Source organism: Prionailurus viverrinus, chromosome F2 (assembly GCF_022837055.1).
Source record: "Prionailurus viverrinus isolate Anna chromosome F2, UM_Priviv_1.0, whole genome shotgun sequence".
Lineage (NCBI taxonomy): Eukaryota > Metazoa > Chordata > Mammalia > Carnivora > Felidae > Prionailurus > Prionailurus viverrinus.
Genome location: NC_062578.1, coordinates 47381242 through 47396770, shown reverse-complemented (window position 1 = coordinate 47396770; position 15529 = coordinate 47381242). Strand labels below are relative to the sequence as shown.

Sequence of the window (15529 nt, the reverse complement as noted above, 5' to 3'; positions counted from 1 at the left end):
AGGGCAAAGTTCAGAAGGGTCCCAGGTGCAGAGGCTTCTGTCCCCATGGAACTGGGGTGTGCCACCTTCCCAGCATGTGGATGAGTTTGCCAACTTGGAAGCTCATCTAATCTTGCTCAATAGTTTTTTTTTTAATTTTTTTTTTCAACGTTTTTATTTATTTTGGGGACAGAGAGAGACAGAGCATGAACGGGGGAGGGGCAGAGAGAGAGGGAGACACAGAATCGGAAACAGGCTCCAGGCTCTGAGCCATCAGCCCAGAGCCCGACGCGGGGCTCGAACTCACGGACCGCGAGATCGTGACCTGGCTGAAGTCGGACGCTTAACCGACTGCGCCACCCAGGCGCCCCGAATCTTGCTCAATAGTTTTTATAGAACTTCATCTCCAGCCCCCTCCCTTTGCCTTCCTAGAGCTTAGTGGTTAGGGCTGAAAGGTTTTTTTTTTTCTTCCAAATTTTTATTTAAATTCTAGTTAACATATAGTGTTAACATTGGTTTCAGGAGAATTTAGTGATTCATTACTTACATATAGCCCCCAGTGCTCGTCTTAACATGTGCCCTCCTTAATACCCATCACCCATTTAGCCCATCCCCCACCTCCCTACCTCCATCAACCCTCAGTTTGTTCTCTATTGTCAAGAGTCTCTTATGGTTTGCTTCCCTTTCCCTTTTTTTTCTTCCCATATGTTCATCTGTTTTAATTTCTAAATTCCACAGATGAGTGAAATCAAATGGCATTTGCCATTCTCTGACTTATTTCACTTAGCATAATACACTCTAGGTCCATCCACGTCATTGCAAATGGCAAGATTTCATTCTTTTTGATGACTGAGTAATATTCCATTACATATATATTATATATATGTATTACATATATATGTATATAATATATATGTAATGGAATATATATAATGGAATATATATATAATATATATAATGGAATACATATATAATATATATAATGGAATACATATATAATATATATAATGGAATATATGTGTGTGTGTATATATATATATTTATATAAAATATCTTCTTTTTTTAATGTTTGTTTTTGAGAAAGAGAGTGTGAGCAGGGGAAGGAGGAGAGAGAGGGAGACATAGAATCCAAAGCAGGCTCCAGGCTCTGAGCGTTAGCACAGAGCCCAACACTGGGCTCCAACTCACAAACCACAAGATCAAGACCTGAGCTGAAGTCTGAGGCTTAACCCACTGAGCCACCCAGGTGCCCCTATATACCACATCTTCTTTATCCATTCATCTATTGATGGATTCTTGGGCTCTTTTCAATAGTCTGGCTATTGTTGATGAAAGTTTTAATCCTTGGGGCTCCTGGGTGGCTCAGTTGATTAAGCTCAAAGCCTGGAGCCTGCTTCAGATTCTGTGTCTCCCTCTCTCTCTGCCCCTCCCACCCCTCCCTCAAAAAGAAATAAACATTAAAAAAAAAAAAAAAAAGACAGTTTTAATCCTCTACTCCCTTGTTTGATATGTTCACCAGTCTTATCTGGAGACCATCTAGGAGCCCCACCCTAAGCCACGAATTAGCATAAATTCAGGTAAACTCAAAAGGAGCTCCTTATCAATGACAAAAGGCACTCCTATCACTCAGGAAATTCCAAGGGTTTAGGAGCTTTGGTTGAAGACCAAATCTATTTCTTATTTTACCCTGAGTTCCTTGGAATTTCCAGGTGAATCTCAAAATAAGCTTGTTGATTTATGCAAAAATGACAGCTGAGATTTCGATAGGGGAAGCACTGAATCTGCAGATAAATTTGGGGAATATTGCTAGTTTTATAATATTACATTTTTTGATCCATGTACATGGAATGCCTTTCCATTTATTTAGGTTTTCTTTAAGTTCTTTCAACAATGTTTTGTAGCATTTAGAATATAAGTTTTGCACTTCTTTGTAAAGGTATTCCTAAGTATTTTACTCTTTTTGATGCTATTCTAATAAATTGCAGTATTTTAAAAGCCAATTCTAACATCTCTGAAATTGAGATACTGTACAATCAAGGGTATCTTAGCATTATGCCATAGTACAAGTGGCAGTAATTTTTTTTTTTATCTTGGTGGAGATAAATGTGATTTACCATCAATAGCTTCTTTGATTCAATACCATACCATACGGTATTAAATGTGAAATGTCTATAAAACATTAAAGTGGAAATGGAAAATAGGCATTTGGATATATCAATTTAGAAATCAGAAGAGAATTGAACTAGAAGATAGATGTAGGGTCATCTGAAGTTCATTATTTTATTATTAAAAAAATTTTTTTTCATGTTTATTTATTTTTGAGAGAGAAAGAGACAGAGCACAAGCAGGGGAGGGGCAGAGAGAGGAGACACAGAATCCAAAGCAGGCGCCAGGCTCTGAGCTGTCAGCACAAAACCTGACACAGGGCTCAAACTTACAAACCATGAGATCATGACCTGAGCTGAACTCCAATGCTCAACCGACTGAGCCACTCAGGCACCCCCGAAGTTCATTATTTTAAAGCCACAGCAATGAATGAGATTCCTTTGGGAAAACAGAGGTTCCTGCCCTGAGAAATCACAATAAGAAGTCGATTAGAAGAATAAGATATAGAAAAGGGAACATTTTTGTTTTGAGTTATTGTTGTCATTATTGCTATTATTATGCATCACTAAGTGGAAGGACCTATGAGGCCAGGACCTTGCCTCTTTTATACTCTAACGGACTCTCTAAGCTAAGCACTTTCCTATATTTAGCTATTAACCTACATATCACAGATAAATTGGGAAAAGTGATTCAGAATAATCCGTTCATTTGAGAAATAATATATTGATTAACCATCAGCTCTCTCAGCCCTGAAAATCAGACATGAATACAAATAAATCAGTCTTTTCAAGTCTCCAGAGAAGCATTTTAATCTGATTGTGATTTTGGATTGAAAATAGGCACATGCTTATTGCATATTAGCCTAGAGTAATTTTCTAAAGGTAGAAGAAGAAAACCAGTCAGTAGAAATACTGCAGCATTCACAATTAAAAGCAGAAATGTGTATAAAAATCCTTCCAAGGCGTTCATATCCCATTTGCTGCCACATTTCTATAGAATAAGTAGGACACCAGCTGGTAGTAATGCTAATTCATCCGCCTTTCCTTTACTGTTTGTCACTTCTCAGATGCTGAATCTTTTCCATTCCTTTTTTCCCTTTTTCCCTTCAGATTTCAAATGCCCTAACCAACATATAGTTACTATAATACCACACCCTCTATGCAGTTCTCAACCAAGGGAGTTTTTGACCCCCAGAAGACATGTGGAAAGGTATGGAGACATTTTTCTTTTGTCAGAACTGGAGATAGGGTGCTACTGACTTCAAAAGGGTACAGGACAGGCATGTTGCCTCACATCTTACAATCCCCAGGGCAGCCCCTCATAACAATGAATTATCTAGCCCAAAGCGTCAGTAGTGCCAAGGTTGAGAAACTGTACCAATGGGGCTGAGTTTTTAGGTATATGAACTTTCCGGGAGCACACTCCTTAGCTTTTACCAAATTCTCAAAGGTGGTATAATGCAGAATTTTAAGGAACACTGGCTTAAATGGATGTTTCACCTAGGCCTTGGTAACAAGTGGCATATTAATACTATTTCACAGCAAAAATCACCTCTCTAGTTAAGACAACTTATCTTAGCTGGCCAAATTTCGCTGTCCCTTTCCACTGCCCACTCTGATTCACGGCCAAACACAACTCTTTGGATTTCCTGTCTCTAGGTTCTCCAAATACCACAACCCCCTTCTAGTAGACAGGTTAATACAGTTATTATGGTTATGGTGAATATTGATTAAGCTAGAGCTTCATGATACGCCAAGTTTTGGTTTCTCTAGACACCTCTAGTTCCTTTGGTCAATATCTATTTGGGCATGTGGTGATGAAAATTAGCTTACAACTGAAAACTAAAGAGATTAAAAAAATTTTTTTTTAACATTTATTATTGAGAGACAGAGAGAGACAGAGCAAGAGCATGGGAGGGGCAGAGAGAGGAGGAGACACAGAATACCAAGCAGACTACAGCCTCTGAGCTGTCAGCACAAAGCCTGATAAAGGGCTTGAACTTACAAACTGTGGGATCATGACCTGAGCTCAAGTCGGGGGCTTAAGCGACTGAGCCACCCAGGCGCCCCTTTCCTGGTTATTTTAAACAGTTCAGTTGTAATATCTGTATCCCAGTCCAGCTAACCTGGGATGTAGTTATATTAAACTAGCAACTCCTGCGCACTTACAGGCAAATTTGGGAGAGTGGAAGCTTTGGGCAAGGTGACTGGGTCAAATGCAAAAGCCTCCCTTAAATCTAATTAGAAACCAACAAGGGGGGGGGGGGGGTGGGTACACGAGAGAATAAAGCCAATGTCTAAAATGCCCTTTCCAGATAATCAGCAGATACAATAATCGTTACAATCGCAATCGCTCTCAATCAGATACTGGAAGTTGGCTGTTGTGGCCTATAAATCAAGAGAAACCAAACCAACCCAACTTAGCCATTTCCCCAAATATTAGCAACTCTGTATAGTTAGTAGTCCGCTAATCCGATCAGGGAGCCCTAGCCAGCAACACTGAGGCTGGAATCCTGAACTCCCTAAAAACCCCAGATTGGATGGATGGATGGATGGATGGATGGATAGATGGATGGATGGATGGATAGATAGATAGATAGATAGATAGATAGATAGATAGATAGATAAATAGATAACTAACTAACTAACTAACTAACCGGGGTTTCCGTGGGAACGCGGTAAAGGGAGGCCGATGAGAGAACAAAGGCCGCGTCCCTATTAGGAGCTGCCGGGCCCACGGGCCGCACTGGGGGCGAGGGCGGCGGTGCGTCCGGGTGGCGGGCTGCCCGGTGTCCCACGCCGCCGCGGCGCTGGCGCACCTCTCCCGGACAGTCCCCGGAGCCACAGCATAGCAGGGCGCCGGCGAGGCGGGAGGCGAGTGCTAAGGGCCGCGGGGGCCGAGGCTGGCCGCCGCCCGAGTGAGTGTGCTAGCGAGCGACTTGTGAAACACGCCGCGGGCCGTCACCCAGCAGGACAGCGAACACGCGGCGCGGCGCCGGCTGAAGCCGCCTACATAGCGCACGCGGGAGAGGAGGGGCGCCGGGGACAGAGGGCGACGTCCCCTGCAGTTCCCGTCTCGCAGGGGTCGCCGGCGCCGCCAGGCCCCGCCCCCTGGCGCTTATGTAATAGGGGCGCGCTGCCATTGGCCTGCGCGACCGGAAAGGGCGCAGGCGTGCGAGCAGAGGAGGGGCGGGGGAGGTGGCCGCAGCAGGAAGGCGAGTGGGCGGCGAAAAGCGGGCGGGCGCTGGGGCGACTGGGAGAGCTGCGCGGCGTGCGCGGGCACGAGCGTAGTGGCCTCCCCCGAGGCTGAGGCGGCGGCGGGCGCGCGCGGCGGCGGGTTCGAGGCGCGGGCTGTTGTGCTCTCCGCTCTCCTCTTTCCCCTCCTTGGCGGGTGGAGGAGGCCGAAGCGGTGCTGGGCGCGCTCCCCCTTGCTCTCCCTCCGGCCACCTCCCCCGGCCCTCTCGCGCTGCGCGGTCTCTCCGACGCAAGACTGTCCCGGCCCGGGTGAGCGGCAGTGGGGGCGGCGCTGACGCCGCAGGACGTCCGGGAGCCGGGGTGGGGGCCCGGCGGCGGGGTCGCCGCGGGTCGCGAGGGGCCGCCGGCCTCCCCGTCTCCCAGGCGGCGGCCCGTCCTGTCCCAGCGCGGGCCGCGGGCAGGAGGGAGAGCTCGGGCGCCTGCCAGGCCCTGCAGGTGGCCGGGTTGCAGGCCGCGGAGCGGAGCGGTAACCTTACCCCTTGGCGACAGCAGCTGGTCGGTTTCTCGAGGCCCGGGCTCCCCGTGGCCGAAGGGGCCGGGTTTGGGGCGGCCAAAGCCTCGGGGAGGCGCGTCTCGGGCCGGAATCTGTGCGGAGTGGCGGGTAGGTGGGGGCTGTGTGGCCGGACCGGGGAAGGAGCTCCCCGAGGCGGGAGAGGCCGGTTGGGAAGGAAGGCGGGCCGGGCTGCAGCTGGGGTCGGTCAAGTGTTGGGTGAGATAGACCTTACTCCTGGTGCTTTTCTCTACCCTCGGTGAACGGATGGAGTTAAAACGTGGGGGTCAGGATGTTGATCACTGCCTGGGCCTCTTCGTTTCAGATGGTTATGGAGAATGATCCTACTTCCTGGATCGAAAAATCTTTTCTTACTCAGTTGTTTGGGTTTTAAGAGGATCTTAGGGGGCACTCCTTACTTGTTGCCTCCTGTGAAAGCTCTTCATTTTAGAACAACTCTTTATTCGTTCTCCTTCCCTCTTTGCAGCCCTCTCGGAAAATTACAGTAAATAAGAGTAACATTAAAAATCTGCGTTTAAGGTATTTGTAAGTGACTTGTTGCCCCTGAGTTTGTCGTATGTAATTAAGAAGTTGTGCTTAAGATTTTGTAGAAAATTCGATTTGGCTTGAGAGCATTTCTTAAGTTGAGCTGTCCAAAAGCAGGTGGCTTGTTCGTTTGCATTTCTGCTTTCAGAAAGGAAATTAATGCAGTGAGTTGTTGGAAGTTAGGGGCCTACCCCTCGCATTTAGACTGTTGATTCGATTTCCTTTACGGGGTGTTCAGTTTTCTGTTTTAAAAATAAGAACAAGCGACAGCAGTCTTTACTTATCAAAGCTTTTATGGTTTTATTTACTACTTTAGATGACAACGGAAAATAGGTTAAATCTATGGTGTAATGTTATATTTTAGGAGAAGTCCTAGGTGGAAAAGTTAAAAATAATATTCATCTCATGACATTGTACAGAGCACTGCCTGAAAGTGGTATCAGAATAGCTATTATCTTGTAATTATCAAAGAAATTTCTGGAATTAGTGGCATTAAAACAATTGAGGTTACCCGCAAAATCAGTGTTAGCATGCGTGGCAGACATTGTGTAGAAGAGTTCAGAAGCCTGAGAGGACTGAAGTATTCTAACATAAGGTACTGATACAAGATGTTATAATAGACTGGGATACATAAAGATTGCATACCTGTTAGCATCCACATCATACTCAAGTATCTAAAACGGTTTCAGTGGGAACAGGTTTGATATGCTGCCATAACATTTGTACTTAAATATACTTAAAATCATTCCGTTTGGCTTGGAAATAACAAATATTTGGCTTTTGAAAAGCGAAAATGGAAGTTTGGTGTTCAAGGACTAACACATCTGGTAATATTTACCATTGTATGGGAACGGGGTTCTTACATTAGGCTAGCATACTAAAAATTCTTGTAGTTTGTTAAAATAGCTGGCTTTTTAGAAAAGCATTGAGTCTCTTCTATATTTTACTTGACTTTCAGTTCAGTGTTAAATACTAGTGGGAACTTGTCCAAGCAGTGTATTTATGTATTCAGTTTCCCTTTTTCGGGGAGAACCTCATGTGCTTCTATGAAATGCTTTGATTTTATATCCATTAACTAATTAGGATCCCAGTCAGAAAAAGCCAGCACTGTTTTCTGGTTAAAGGTGATGTAGGTCCATGTTATGTTCATGCCCTGCAGTGATTTAGAAGTTTAAAACTTGGGGCGCCTGGGTGGCGCAGTCGGTTAAGCGTCCGACTTTAGCTCAGGTCACGATCTCACGGTCTGGGAGTTCGAGCCCCGCGTCGGGCTCTGGGCTGATGGCTCAGAGCCTGGAGCCTGTTTCCGATTCTGTGTCTCCCTCTCTCTCTGCCCCTCCCCCGTTCATGCTCTGTCTCTCTCTGTCCCAAAAAATAAATAAACGTTGAAAAAAAAAAAAAAAAAGAAGTTTAAAACTTAATTGCATTTCTAGTCAAAGCTATACATAGGAATTCTACTTAGGACCCAATTTCAATATATTTAAAAGGTAGCTGGGGCTCCTAGGCCCTTTATGAGCAGGTTTAATGTGTGTTGTCCAATAGAAGACTTTAATGTTTTTTTATTAAGTTTTTATTTTAATTCCAGTAGAGTTAACATGTAGTGTTATATTAATTTCAGGTGTACAATATTAGTGATTCAGTAATTCTATACATTACTCAGTGCTCATCATGATGAGTGTATTCCTTAATCCCCATCACCTATTTTCACCCATCCCCCTACCCACCTCTGATAACCATCAGGTCTTTATAGTTAAGAGTCTGTTTCTTGGTTTGAGAAGCCTTTAATTTTTTTTTTTAAGTTTCTGCAGTTCTTCTTTTTTGTTGTTGTTGTTTTTTTGTTTTTGTTTTATAAGTTTATTTGAAGAGTGAGCAAGAGCAGGGGAGGGAGAGAGAATCCCAAGCAGGCTCTGTACGGACAATGTGGGGCTTGAACTCAATAACCGTGAGATCCTGACCTGAGCTGAAATCAAGAATCAACCCAGCCACCCAGGTGCTCCACGGAGACTTAAATTTAATGAAAAAGTAAAAGTAACTTTTTCAGTGACATTTATTTTTAACCCATTTAGCTTCATTTCAGACTATCAGTAGTAAAAAGTGGTACCTTTCATTTTTGTAAAGGTACCTTTACCCTTTTTACAAGGTTTATTCTCTCAATTGGGAACTAATTTAATCTTATTTAGTAATTTCTCCAGCAATCCTGCAAAGATCAATTGTTTAGAAAGATTTAGAATAGCATAGTGGTTTTATGTAACCTGAGTATTTAGGAGAACAGTTCCCATTGCTCTTAGGATCTCCTTCAGAACCTTTAGATGACAGCTCTAAATTTCTCTTAAATTGTAAGAATCTTAATTCATGACAGTTAATACTAGAAAGGGAAAGTACCTTTGCAAAGTGATCAAGCAATTGCTTGGGGATGAATGCTAAACTTCTTTGGTAAAGTTTTGAAGGTTACGTACGGCAAAGTGTACAGATCTTAGATGTACACCTCAGTGAGTTTTTACAAGTAAACACAACTATATAACCATTACCCTGATCAAGAGATAGAACATATCAACTGCCCCCCATGCCCTTTTTTCCCAGTCACCACCTCCTAGATTAGCTTTGCCTGTTTTGAACTGTATACAATCCGTATGTTGTGTCTGGCTTCTTTTCTTTAACACTGGATACGACCCTGTTACTTGTAACCATAGTTTTTTCTTTGTGAATGCAGGTAGTATTCCATTGATAAGTATACCACAAGTTATGTATCCATTTTATTAACTGGAATTTGCATTGTTTCCAGTCTTGGAAACAAGTACTCTGGACATTCTTGTACTGCCTTTGGGTGGATATGTACATTTGCATTTCTGTTGGGAAATGCACAACATTTCTGTTGGGTGTACATGTACATTTGCATTTATATTGGGAGTGGATTTATTAGGTTTATAGAGTACACCAAAACAGTTTTTGACAGTGGTTGTACTAATTTATTCTCTAGTAGCATTGTATGTGAGAATTTGAAAACCCATACATTTTGACTGACAGCTCTATAAAACGTAAGTCTTCAACTCTTGAGAGCATTACCATACTTCGGTTACTCGGTATTAATCACTCTAATGCCTCAACTTCTGTTTTTAGATATGGCTCGTGGACAGCAGAAGATTCAGTCGCAGCAGAAAAATGCCAAAAAGCAAGCTGGACAAAAGAAGAAACAAGGACATGACCAAAAGGCTGCTGCCAAAGCTGCCTTAATATATACCTGCACTGTCTGTAGGGTAAGGGGAGTGGGACGGCATAACCCTCCTGTGGACAGTTCTTTGCTTAGACGTTGCTGTATCGAGGTTAAAGTTTTGCAGCCATGGCAAAATAGATAGATTGGAGAGCTGCTTATTTTAGGTTTCCATCTTCAGTTGTCTCTTCCATAAATATTTTTTTGAATGGCTCCTGTGGCCAGGCACAGTTCTCTAGGTGTTGGGGGAAGGGAGTGAACAAAGCAAAGTCCTTTTCCTCGTGAAGAATAAAGATGTCTTCTTCAGGGCAGATACTACACTTTGAACTTTGTAAGAAGTCAGATCTACAGTCTTAGTTTAGAGCTGTACGAGACACAAGTATACCCCTGGTTATATAATTGTCTTTTTTCTTCACTGAATTCTTAGGAGGTCTGCAAAACTCTACGGAGTATTTTTACGTTAGGGCCTTTCCTAGAATTCATATGTTTTATTAGATTTGAAGAGTAGTCATAACAACTACTATTGAGTGCATATCTGGTGTTCTACACGTATGAGCCCATTAATCCCCACAATCACCCTATGAGATAAAGGACTTTTATTCTCATTTTACAGAAAAGTAAACTGAGCCATGGGGATTAAATAACTTGTGCAGGGTCACCCAGCTAGTACAGAGAAGAGCTGGGATCTGAAGCTGGGCAGTCTAGTTCCTGAGCCCACCCTCCAGGCCACCATACCACACTTCCTTTCAAAGAAGTTTTTCTTCAGTTCCAAGCCAATTTCTTTCTTGCTTTTTTGTTTTAAGCTCAGCACCTTTGAAGTTCGTGAATAGAAGTGCCAAAGGAAAAACACATAGTGACGGTGGTCCAGTACATATGCATGTATACATATGTATATGTATTTTTTTCCAAAGCCCTGCACCTTGGTAGGGTTGTGGGAAGGGATCTTGGTAAGACACGATTCCAAAACTAAAGTTTATCATCTGAAGGCATTACTGATGAAATTGAAGTTTCTAACTACATGAAAGTTCTTGTTAAGAGACAAAACCTATTACATTAAGTATCTTGTTCATACTGAGCTTTGAGACACTCAAAATAATGCAATTGAGCAGCTTTAAATTCTCTTTGGAAAAAGACAGGGTAAAAGTAAATTTCATTAAATTACTGATGAGTAAATGCCTCGATTTGAAAGTACTAGAGTAGGGGTGCCTGTGTGGCTCAAACATCTGACTCTTGATCTCTGCTCCTGAGTGGGATTGAGCCCTGCAGTGGGCTCTCTGCTGACAGCACAGAGCCTGCTTGGAATTCTCTCTGCCCCTATCCCAATTGCACGTGCCCCTCCTTCCCTCCCCCCCCATACACACACACACACACACACACACACACACACACACACACTAAATAAGTAAATCAAGTTTTAAAAAATAATAAAAGACGTAGAGTAGTTCACCTCTTTAAACTCCCAAAAATAGCCAAAACTTGTATTTCATGTTTTGTTTAACTGCCTGAGCAAGAGAATAAATTACTGAAGGTCCTTGCCTAGGGAAGTTGGTGTAGTGTAACATTTGAGAACAAGTACAGTATGAGGTTGAAACAGGTCTTGGACAAATTACACTCTAGGTTTTAGTTTCTTACGTGAAATGAGGAATAATAGTAGGAACTAATTTAAGATTACTGGGAAGGTCCTATGAGAATTCAGGTAACCTGCTTAACATAATGTGTTAAGTAAATGTTATCTCTTGTTTCCTGTTAAACAAGCGGAATCCTTTATGTAACCCACCTATTCTCCATATGTGAAATACGGTCATACGTTAGGAATTTCTTTGTTACAAGGTCCTTTTTCATATGCCAGCCACTAGTTGCAGGAACTTAAAAGTATTTTGAGATGATTGTCTATCGTGAGCAGGCTCAGGATTTGAAAAGTTAACACATTTTTATTTCATGAATGAGGTCTAACTCTTTTTTTGCACATTTTTTAAAATTAGACACAAATGCCAGACCCTAAGACCTTCAAGCAGCACTTTGAAAGCAAGCATCCTAAGACTCCACTTCCTCCAGAATTGGCTGATGTTCAGGCATAAAGTTGTTTACAGGTAGTTGACCTTTTGTCTTTTCCTTTGTTAATGTCAAGGTTGTATACGAGAGCAAAATTATCTTCTGTAACTGAAATTAATGTCTACCTTTTTTCTAGCTGAGATTTTATTGCTTCCCCTTTTTTAAGTTAGTGTTTACCTTCACAACTGTTAAAAACCCATTTTCCCAAACCAGATCTTCTCAATGCCTTTGAAACACCCAAGTTTTTACTACTGTAGCCCAAAATGGGGGGCTGAGGTGATGCTGGCCAGCTCTGGTCCAAGAATGGAAGAGACTTACCAGCCTAAAGAAAGTAACTATTACAAAGGCATTTGAGGGTCTTGCTCCCAGAAATGATGCAGAACAATGTTCCTGAGTGCCTTGTTGCAGGTATTTTAGAGTGTTTAACAGAGCTTCTGAACGCGTTGAGATACGTAGCAAAATGTGGGCTTACACTGTATAAACTTGATAGTGGCTTGAAAATAATCAGTTTACATTTTTTGTGTGGTTTTTGTTTTCCCTAAGTGGTGGTGATGGTGTGAGATAACTTCCTTTTTAAAGTAAATTTATCAAAGATTTGTGTATAAAATCATTGACAGATCCATCAGAATGACTTGGTAGCTTAGGCGTGTGGTGCATTCTTCTCAGACATTTGAAATGCATATAAGTGGTATTTGTGCAATGCTTACATTCACTGAAAATTCCATTTATGTTTTATAGGTGAATTCACGACACCTTTGGCTCTTCTACTGTCTCAGACCTTAGGTAACAAACCTGCAGCTGCTTTTCTAACAAACTGTTGATCAGCAAAAATAAAGGGGCTACAGAAACACTCATTTTTATGCTGTTCCCTTTTGGGCTTCATGCAAAGACAATTCTGTGTAAATGTACAGTTGACTCTGATTTGGAAATCTGAAAATCAGTCCATCCTTGTTATAAAAAATTTTTTTACAATTGTAATTATATTGATGTTCATATTGTGTAAAATAACTCATTTAATAAAGTAGTACTTTGATTTTACAACATCACAGGATAAATGGTTCTAGAAATTCTGTTCTAACCTTCCACATTATTTGCCTTACAAAAATCTAATGAATTCGTCAGCTAGAATTGCAAGCGCAGTTCCTATCTCCCTTTCTCAGCTCAGTGGCAGGTTCGCTAGTTACATTGGAGCAGACTCATTCATAGTTTTATTGGCAGCTGCTGGTCTAGGTGAAGAATGACTTACCTGCTGCCTTAGTATATTACCACCACGTGTCATTTCCCCCTCTGATCATTTCCTGTGTTTGAGGTTGAAATATTTTAGCCTGCTGTGTGACCTGGCCGTAGCTGCCAGCCAGGTATACCCTCTAGATAACTGACAAATTCTTAATGTGGTTGGATTTTCAGTGAGCCCTTCTGAAAGAATAGGTTCTGAAGTATATGCCGTAACGAAATAATCCAGCTTTCGTTTAATACAAAACCTGATGGATCACATGTGAACTGGTAAAGATCTATCTTATATAAATTACACCTATGGATTCTTTCACAATTCTTCAGGTTCATTAATTTGAGATTAAAACTCCAAATTTGATGGAATTTATTAATAATTTGGCCAATTTTATGAGTGGTTTCCCTTAATAGGAAGATTGGAATGACTTGCTGCTGGGTTAATTCCCAGAACCTTCTCCCTCCTTTCGTTTGTAAGTGAATGGTTGGTTTTAGAAGTTTACTTTGTACTGGTTCCTGAAATCAAAGACTGTACAGTATGATTTGTCTGAACTAGAAAAGTATTAAAATAGGCCAATGTCCACATTCTTTTGGCTCTAAGGATGGGGAAGTGGGTTGGTTCCGATGGATGAGGTATATCCCATCCAGTTAAGGAAGACTAATTTTAGGGTCCTTCTAATTTGCTTTTGTCAGCTATTAGCTTTACTGGTGAAACTGCTTTAACTCAGTTTAAAATTTGAAGTTAATATAATAGGAAGAACACTCAACTATTTACTGGTAATTGCTTAGAGCCACGAATCTGATCCTGTGGGTCACAAAGCACGTTCCCTCTTTCTGCTGTAATTCATCACTGCATTTGTTTCATAGCTGTGCGTATTCTGCCCACCTTGTTTGACTTCACTGTAAGTTTAAAATAAGATATTTACGAGGAAAAGCTTCAGTGGTGATAGTTTCTTAGCAACTTCTGTTACGTTCTTACTTTAAAATAGTCTTTTTTTTCCGTGTAATTTCCTAAGTTCAGATTTAATATCTGTTATTTCCTAATATGTTGGTTACCAGAACATTAGAATTTGCCTGATTGCTTGTGGTGGGTATTAACAGAAGTTCTGGTTAAATTACAATTTAAAGGTTTTTAAAAGTGCTTTGACCATATGTATGTTTATATTTAGTAACAAATCATTTAAAAACCATTCACAAGTTTTGGTTTTTTTTTTTTTTTTTTTTTCATTTGTTTTACTGGCTGTAATTCAGAATAAAAGCTTTTTGTTCTTGTATTTAACCCTTTTTTATAAGCAGCTGAAGACACCATATTTAACTTTATATCTCAGTGATAGGAAAATAGCTGCATTGGTCTTGCATAAGACATTGATTCTCATACTTCATGTAAGGATTATTAGTTACAATCCCTTCTTTATTATGTTTGAGTTAAATTTGCTCTAAGGGGAAAATTAAAATTCTTAAGCATCCTCATTATTTAATTTGAAGATTCTTTAACAGACCACAGCAAAGTTCATTATAAAACTTATGGTGTCTTCAAAGACTTTATAAAATCTGAGACACTGAGAGAGAATTGGTCCGTTTGTATTCTGTATTTCCACTAATTGCCAAAAGGAATGGGGTTAAGGTTAAATTTGTTTCATTCTACTTCATATGGATCTACATCCCCATGTTTAACTGACACACTGGGGGCTCAGTTGTGTGCTGTAATGTCTTATTAAAGAAGATATTAAAGAAAACTAAACTAGTCTAATTTCTTCTACATTCTAGGAGATTTTTATATTGCCTCTTCCCATTTTTTTTTTTTTTTTTTTTTAATTTCTCAACTCAGAGTTGCCTCTTGAGGGTAGAGCTCAGTCATTCTAAAGGCAGCAAGAGATTTCTTTCATTTCTCATTGTTTTTCCTGAAGTTTGGTCTATTTTAGGTGTACAGAGTACTTAACAAGGGGAAAGGAAAAGGTTGTCATTCTGAAGCCTTCCTGTGTAGAGTAAGTGTAAGTTGTTGGAAGAGAGAAGTAATTGGCTATTAATATAAAAATAATACTAAAATGAAAAATGTTTAGGTCAATAAATTGAATGGGTAAGTCCTTTAGGACACAGACTCCAATTTGAGATAACACTTTGCTTTTATATTAAGGCTACTGCATAGCTAGTTAATCACATCATAATGCAAACTTGAGCTATATGTAGCATGAATAAAATAGAATTTCCAATGTTACTATTTTGGCGAAAAGAATTCTTGTGTTTCATTTTTATTAGTATGTGGAATATGCTCTGTTTTAAAATGCAGTTAATGTCAAAGCCTTTTTCTAAAATACAGTGATAGCCACAGTCCAAACTATAACTAAAATACCATTATTTAAATTTAATCTGAATAATTTATTTGTGCTAGAATTTTCATTTTGGGGAGTTTTTGGTTTGGTTTGATTTTAGTCAGACATACACTTTTTTGAGTGTATAGAAATGAAGATTAACACTAGGGGTTGTGTTTACTGGAATCTTTCAGGCTTCCCTAATTTTATCTGTTGTAAATGTTTCAGAAAAACCTTAGCCCTTCCTATGTATAGATTTAATAAAACATCTATATACTTTATTGAGAAAATAGATGTTTTATTAATGAAAGTTCAACCTGTCATTAGTTGCAGATTACCATATTGAACTGAAATGTCTTCT

The 15529-nt window shown here is 40.7% G+C and overlaps 1 protein-coding gene across 4 annotated transcripts; it reads left to right on the top strand.

Annotated features, from left to right (window-relative positions):
• Positions 1–4919: 4919 nt before the first annotated feature.
• On the top strand, positions 4920–14595 carry ZNF706 (zinc finger protein 706). 4 transcript variants are annotated; one of them, XM_047842326.1, is made up of 4 exons: positions 4920–5002; positions 9490–9626; positions 11563–11670; positions 12371–14595. In XM_047842326.1, the coding sequence occupies exons 2-3, from the start codon at positions 9492–9494 to the stop codon at positions 11656–11658; spliced, it is 231 nt and encodes a 76-aa protein (XP_047698282.1). In that variant the 5' UTR covers positions 4920–5002; positions 9490–9491; the 3' UTR covers positions 11659–11670; positions 12371–14595. The 4 variants fall into 4 exon arrangements, with proteins under 4 accessions (XP_047698282.1, XP_047698283.1, XP_047698284.1 ...); XM_047842327.1 differs by lacking the exon at positions 4920–5002 and adding an exon at positions 5323–5588; XM_047842328.1 differs by lacking the exon at positions 4920–5002 and adding an exon at positions 5605–5940.
• The last annotated feature ends 934 nt before the right edge of the window (positions 14596–15529 follow it).

Bases quoted from the DNA above. Each gene is read 5' to 3' on its own strand.
- ZNF706 (XM_047842326.1), top strand. From the start codon at position 9,492: ATGGCTCGTGGACAGCAGAAGATTCAGTCGCAGCAGAAAAATGCCAAA. The intron at 9,627-11,562 runs GTAAGGGGAGTG...TTTTAAAATTAG, and splicing joins ATACCTGCACTGTCTGTAGG to ACACAAATGCCAGACCCTAA.